The sequence below is a fragment of the Mesocricetus auratus genome, unplaced genomic scaffold (assembly GCF_017639785.1).
Source record: "Mesocricetus auratus isolate SY011 unplaced genomic scaffold, BCM_Maur_2.0 Super-Scaffold_100676, whole genome shotgun sequence".
Taxonomy (NCBI): domain Eukaryota; kingdom Metazoa; phylum Chordata; class Mammalia; order Rodentia; family Cricetidae; genus Mesocricetus; species Mesocricetus auratus.
In genome coordinates, this window is record NW_024429266.1 from 179,212,629 (window position 1) to 179,219,355 (window position 6,727).

The following is a 6,727-nucleotide window of genomic DNA, read 5'->3' on the forward strand; positions in this document are numbered from 1 at the left end:
TCACAACTGCACACTGTGAGGTAACTCTGAACCCCCAGTCATTCTGCTGGGATCCCTGCCCCACAGAACACACATTGAAAACACAAGCAAAGCCAGCAGAAAAGGGGGACAACACAGAGGCAGCCCCACTTCATTGTTGCCATGACAATCAACTGCCTCCAAGACTTTCCAAATGATGGAAGCAGCTCTGGTCTGCTGAGGGCCCTTGCCCTGCATCTACAGGGGTCAGCAACGCCTAGGCATGGACAAACTGCAGCCAACTGTCAATCAAATCCGCAGGGTTCAGTTCCACAGATCTCTGTGTCCACCCTCTGTAGGGGTGAGGCCACGCCCCCTGTAGAGACGTGGATAATATGAGCTCACCCCTACAACCCTCTGTTTTGCTCCATCTACACGGGGCCAGGCTGGAGCCTCAGCACTGGGCTTTGAAATGGCACTGAAAACATCTCATTTTCCCGGAGGGATTCTGTCACTACTTATTTTATTCACTACCTAACCTTGAGGAACAGTACACAAGTGTTTACTAAATTATTTTAATGCTGATAGCCATGACTCCAAATGTCATTTCATTAGCAGAATGTTTAGCATGATGCTAAGTATTTAGCACCTGGTAGTTTGCTGAACAATCCCCCACACAATCCCCCCATGCTTTTTTTTTTTTCAAAAAAAAAATCAGTTATGCTATCCTCTCCAGTACCAACATTAATTTAAGTAGCAGAAAAGACAGAATCTAAAATCAGACTAAACTGATTATTTTGCTAATCAGTCTTGTTGCTAATGTCTTCAGGCCATGTTTCCCCAGCGGGCCAGGGGCTTTCGTTAGTGGGCACTAGAGTAGACTCGTCTTCATTTTTCCGGAGACAGGAGAAGGAACTGCTGTGGCTGGCTGAGGACCAGTAATCCCTGCATCGCCCAAGGCTGGAACAGCAGGCGGGCAGGATGACTGTAAAAGGAAGAGAGCAGCACCGCCAGCCGCTCTCATGCCCTCTCACCCAGGCTCCTCGGGCCTCAGAGGATCTGCCAGAACAACTGAGAAGCCAGGGGAAGCAGAAATAGAGAAGGGAACATCAAGAATAGCACTGGGCATCAGAATGGACCTCAGGGATTTCCTACCTGGGTCTCCAGATCCCTCCTGACACCACCCAACAGGAGCTAGCTGAGGCAGAAATCAGCTGTGAAGTGTGCCACAGCTGTCTTCATTCTCTCCCTGACAAAGTTAAGAAAGTGCTGTGGAGCCACTAGAGTACAGGCCAGCATCCCCAGGTTCCCAACTTCAGGTTGCCTCAGGCTTGTCTAGCTTGGACACCTTGGGCCCACCAGCTTTTAGATTACCCCCTTCATGAAGGAAACCAGCATGTGATCATGATGTTCAGCTGCCCATGCAAAGGCTCCCTCACAGCTGTGTGGGATGCTGTCTATATCCCTGGTAAACAGGAGTCTGAGGTAAGAAAGCGCAATGTAGCCAGGCAATCCAAAGGGGAAGATCCACGGAGGGCCTCGGGGCCTCTTCATTCTGGAAGGCCTCCGGTGAATAGTGCCATGGAAACACATGTTGGTCTGTAAGGTCCTCTGCACCAGGCCATGGGAGAGCAGATTCTCCATCTTCCCAATGTCTTTCCTTATCTCCATGGCCCTAGAGACCATGGCCTGACTCTTAAGCCCTGTAGCGCCACCTACTGGGAGAGGCAGAAGTCAGATCTACAGCTGGTCCTGAAGAGTCTGTTCCTGCAAGATTATAGTCAATTATGCATCCAAGCCCTTGCAATGAGCTTCTACTTATACTATGAAGTATATCCAAAGATCAGCAAGGCCTCAAAAGCCTCTATTTGGTATCCCCTTGGGCTCCTTTAGCATATCCTATTCAAAGAAGAGCCCACCCAAAGCAGTTTTGGGTAGAAGAGGCAATTTAACGAATCCTACATCTTTTCCAAGACACTAAGAGAAGCGCACCAGGGCAAGGTGGGGGCATCCTTAGTGGCTCACCACTGTGTTGACAAGGCATTGTTATCCTTGTGGCTTCTGGTCTCCCAGAATAGAAGATTAAAAAAGCAGGGAGACCCCACAAACCATCTTAGGAGGCCTTATAGTAACATTCCTTTGCATAACACCCAAGGTGAGGTACATTAAGTCCTATGTGATCTGCTAAGCCTCATTACTTGTCTTCTATGGAAATAAATAATTATTGACTCTCTTCCAGTGTGTTGGTATGCTGTACCCAGCCATTCCCAGGTGCAGCATTTGGAACTCAAAAAGCCCCCTTCCTCCAGCTTCCTCCACGTAACTTGCAGAGATGGAGAAACTGATGTGAAGCCTTCTTCTAACCTTCAGCAGCTGAGGGGAAAGCCATGCAGGTCTTGGACCACTTGAAACAGTTAACTGTGGTCATTGTGTTATTACTTTATTTTAAATAGCTACTATTCACTGAGTAGTTTAAAGAAAAGCAGTGTGTTTTCCCCTCCTCTTTGCCTTGTCTCCAGCAGATAGGGGACATTCTGATGTTATTGTGTTAAATGGTTGAATATTAAGACATTCACTTGCTAGCTGGAGCCTACACTGGCTAATCAGAACAGAACAGTGGAAGCCTGGAATAGGACCAGTGCTGCTGGGGGCACCAGAAGTAAGGCACAGCCTGAAGTCTGAGGACACAGCCCCTCCCTCCCTCAACTTCCAGGTTGTTTCAAGGCGCTGGTCTGTGATCGCCACCGCCTGAACCTCACAGCTCCTAGGTGCACACACACCGCTGAAAAGCCATGGGAAGGAGATGCAACCAGTCCCTCCAAGCCTGTCAGGAGAGAAGAAAACAGCCACCTGGCAACTCATTTGCTTCTCCACTCTGATTGGTCACCGCTGCTGTTCTGAGGTCATCAGTTGGCTCCTCTTCTCTATGCCTTCTGAAACTCTAGCCCCCAACTATGTTTCATCATGAGTTACTAAGCCAGCCACTGCTTTCTTGTAAATATTCGCACTCCCCCAGGTCTGTCCTTCCCACCTCTGCCACCTTCTCCAACCCTTCCCAGAAGCCCAGCCAATCAAGGAAGAGAAGGTGGGAGGCAGAGGGGGACAAGGACCCCGGTGCTCTTTTACCTAAGAGCCAACCGCATGTAGGGATGGAGGCGAAAGTGCTCCTGAGAATTATGTAACCACTGCAGCTCTGGGGGAGCGTACCGTCCAGGTTGCTATAGTGTTTGCTGGCTTCCTGCTGGATAGGTAGAGTTCCTGGCCACTGCTCCCTCCTCTTCCCCGACATCCTTCACCAGAACCTGTATGGTTGCTACTCCTACATTTAATGTCTGCTCCCTGCAAGGGGTCTGGGGATGATGCTGAGAAGCCAAGTGGCAAAAGAAAAGAAGCAAAGTAAGGAAGTAAACTAAGAAGGGATTCATCTGACACTCCTGGAGACCTTTCCAACTGTGGGTATACCTGCTTTATGAGTACATCTCACCCTCAGTAGTAAGAGCTAGGGCAACACTCCTGAGCTCTCGGCCAAGTTGCTTAGACTGAGAGATCTAGCCCACCCCCACTCCTCGAAAATACCACCCTTTCTTTTGTGTCTCATTCTCTCCTCCTCCTAATCCACCCAGAACTCCATCGGCTAGGAGAGGGATCCGAGGACAGATGAAGGAGGAAGGGTGGGTACCTCAGAGACAGGGGTTACCCTTATGGCATCAAAGACCAGTATCCACCACCCTTGGAAAGTCTTTCTTCTTAAGGAGGCCAAAACCCCAACGCTGCCACCCAAGATGGGAAGCAGAAAGACAGACGGCGTGCCCCAAATCAGCTTCTGGATGAAGACCAGGCAGTAGAGCAGCACTAATCCGCAAAGGCAATGGCCCTGTCCCCAAATGTGATGAAAGGGAGAAAGGAAGGGGCTGGACACCGGGCCTGGCGACTACTTCTACAAAGCTGGGCTGTGGAGAGTCACTAGGAAGTACCCTGGCAAGGCAGGGAGAGACACGATGTGGAAGAACGATAAGGGGGCAGAGAGGCTGTGCAAAGGGCATCCTGAGAAGACTACAAGACACTTCAGCTTGATCACCTTAATCACTGAGCAATGTCAAATAATAACTTGTCGATGGGAATTGAGGAGGAGAGGGAGAAAGTTTCCAGGAAGTGGGGAGTTACCTGAAAGCCTTTCACCATCAGAGGGGGAGCTGGAGACACTTGATGCCCAGCATGGAGATGCTTAGAGAACACTAAGTATGGAGCCTCAGAGCTAGTCACACCCTTTCGTGATTCTCTGAAAACATGAAAAAAAGCGAAGCCCACACATCACCGGGCGTTCCAGCCGCTTCCATCCTCAGGTGCGAGTCCACACAGGAGTGCCAACAATCACACACCTGGCGTGGGCTCGCTCGGGGTCACTGGCAATGGAGAGGTGGGCGGTGTTGAGGAGCCAAGGAGCAGAGATGGAGAGAGGAGGCGCGCTGAGACGCACAGCTGCAGCCCCCGCCCCCACCCCCACCCGCGACCCGGAGCGCACTGACTGAGGAAGTGGCGCCGGGAAGAGTGGACGCGGGGCAGCCTGGGGGGCCACCGGCGCGGGGCTGGTCTCCGCGGGGTGCGCGCCCGCGCGCGTTCCCTGCCGCGCCCCGACAGAGCGAGGGACCCCGACGACGCCGCTCCCCAGCTGGCCGCGGCCGGGCCGGCCGGCTTTCGAGGCACCGGCGAGAAATCCAGGCAGCGCCGACACTTGGGGAACTTTCCCCCTCGCCCGGGATTTTCATGGGAACCACATGCTCCGAAGAAGCCGGGCCGCGGAGGGGGAGGGGCGGGAATTTTCCGCTCCGGCTCGCACGGCGGCTCGGCCGGCTCCCGCGGGCTCCCGCGCGCGGCGTTGGCGCCCCTCGCGCACGCGGCGCGGGCCGCTCCACAGGGACCCGCCGTGGGCAGCACGGGCGAGCCGGGTGCGGCGATGGGGTCCCGCTTACCTTGATGGTTTTCCTCTGGAACGTACATCCTCGTGTTTTCATTGACCATTGGCCAAAAACTGCTTGGAAAGGAGAAGCCACAAAGAGGAAGAAATGCAGCAACAGCCGCGAGCGGGTCTGGCTGAATCCCTCCTCCTCCGAGGCCGCCGGCGGCTTTCGCGCAAATCGAGGAAGCCGTGGATCCGCAGTGTTTCTTGCTCCCTTCGGGTGATTACCTGATCCCCATTATTGCACCAAACACCAAAAACTGCTGCTTTCCACTACCGCCTCCTTTCGTGAGATTGTAATGCATCCTCAGTACATCCGGGCCCCTTCCAAGAATTTAGCACCGCACCTCTGGCGGCTACACCATTGGAAAAAAATAATAATAATAAATGGAGAGGCAGAGCGAGAAGAGGCGCAAAGGCGAGGCGAGGGAGAGCGGCGGGCCCGCGGCGCGGGGTGGACCCCGAGCCGCCAGGGGGCCAAGGCGTCTCCGGCCCGCCCAGGGCGATCGCCGAGAGGCCCCGAGCCGCGTTCTTCGGCGACAGCAGCCGCGAACACCTGAGGGCGAGCCCTCGGGAAGCGCCGCCGCCGCTCCGGGCCGCGCCGCGCCGAGCGCCGTTCTGGCAGGGAGCTGTTTCTGCAGAGGCAGCGAGAGGGAGACACCGGGCGCGAGAGCGCGGCGCGGCCTCCCTCCTCCCTCCAGCCCCGCCGCGCCCGCGCCCGCCCCTGCCCGCGCCCGCCCGCCCGCCCGCCCGCCCGGCGCGCCGGAGCAGACGCGCTGAACGCTTCCAGATGTGGCGGCGGCGCGCGGCGGGGACCGGAGCCCGAGTGGAGCGGCGGCGCCACGCGAGAAGCCCTGGCTGCGAGACGGCGGGGAGCGAGCCCGGGCGCGGACACACCTCCAGGCGCCGGGCCTCGGCCTGCCGACCCCCCACCCTCCCGAGGCCCCCCGCGGCTCCCGCGCGTCCCGGGGATGGGGGGGCCGGGGAGCAAGGGGGGGTACCGCCACGCCAGCAAGGCCTGGGAGGGGAATCCCGGGACCACGGAATACAATGTGCCCAACTCCCCGGCCTCTTTCACGTCGACCGAACGAAACGGCAAAAGGAACCGGGATTCTGTTGATCAATTACAATCAGAGCGGTTGTAGAAGTGACACATACTGGCGAGGATGGGCAGATGGGCGGGGAGAGAGAAAGAGCCCAAGAGGCGGAGCCTCGTGGGCCAGGCAGCGGTGGTGCCCAGATGTCTGAACAGATTAATACCGGCAGGTTTGCTCCCTCCTGGGGGGCAGGCGAGCACGTGTTCTGCCAGTGTACCTTTACCTACTTCTCTTAATTATTTCTGCCACCCTGGCAGGGAGCAATGAAGCACTTCTCTCTGACACCCGCTGTCACAGTTTATCCAAAGCACCTCCTGCAGGCACGACCCTCTAGATGGGGCTGGTGAGCCCATTCTGGGAGGGCCTACCACTGGGAAACCCGGTCTAGATAGCAAGCAGCCCTTAGACTGCCTCACTCCCTGTCTCCAGGTTCCCTAAGTGACCCTGTCGTCTGTCTACATGGCTTTAAGCAAGGGGCTCTGTCAGCTGTGAATCTTCCATCTAGACCTTTTTCTGAACCATCCGCCAGCCAACTTGCCCTGTCTGTTTGGGAATGAAACCTCATATATCCATGCCTGCTCCTCACACAGCCACATCCCCCAGCTCAGCTGACCCCTCTAGCTACTCATGTAAGAACCCTGGAGTCGTCTTGGCTTGATTTCTCCCACCGCCTCGCATCAGTGTATCACGGCATCCACATTAGACAAAATGCAGT

General features: G+C 55.5%; 1 protein-coding gene across 37 annotated transcripts in view; it reads right to left on the reverse strand.

Moving 5' to 3' along the window:
- Positions 1 to 5,608, reverse strand: part of Cacna1c (calcium voltage-gated channel subunit alpha1 C) — a 551,969-nt gene extending 546,361 nt beyond the window's left edge. For 28 of the 37 annotated variants that reach the window (XM_021224778.2, XM_013110327.3, XM_013110330.3 and 25 more), the window contains exon 1: positions 4,929 to 5,607. In XM_021224778.2, coding sequence (XP_021080437.1) covers positions 4,929 to 4,977 — 49 coding nt within the window. In that variant the 5' untranslated portion in view covers positions 4,978 to 5,607. Of the gene's footprint in view, positions 1 to 4,928 lie in introns of all 37 variants that reach the window. The other 9 variants (XM_013110334.3, XM_040739165.1, XM_040739170.1 and 6 more) reach the window with 2 other exon arrangements.
- Positions 5,609 to 6,727: the final 1,119 nt, after the last annotated feature.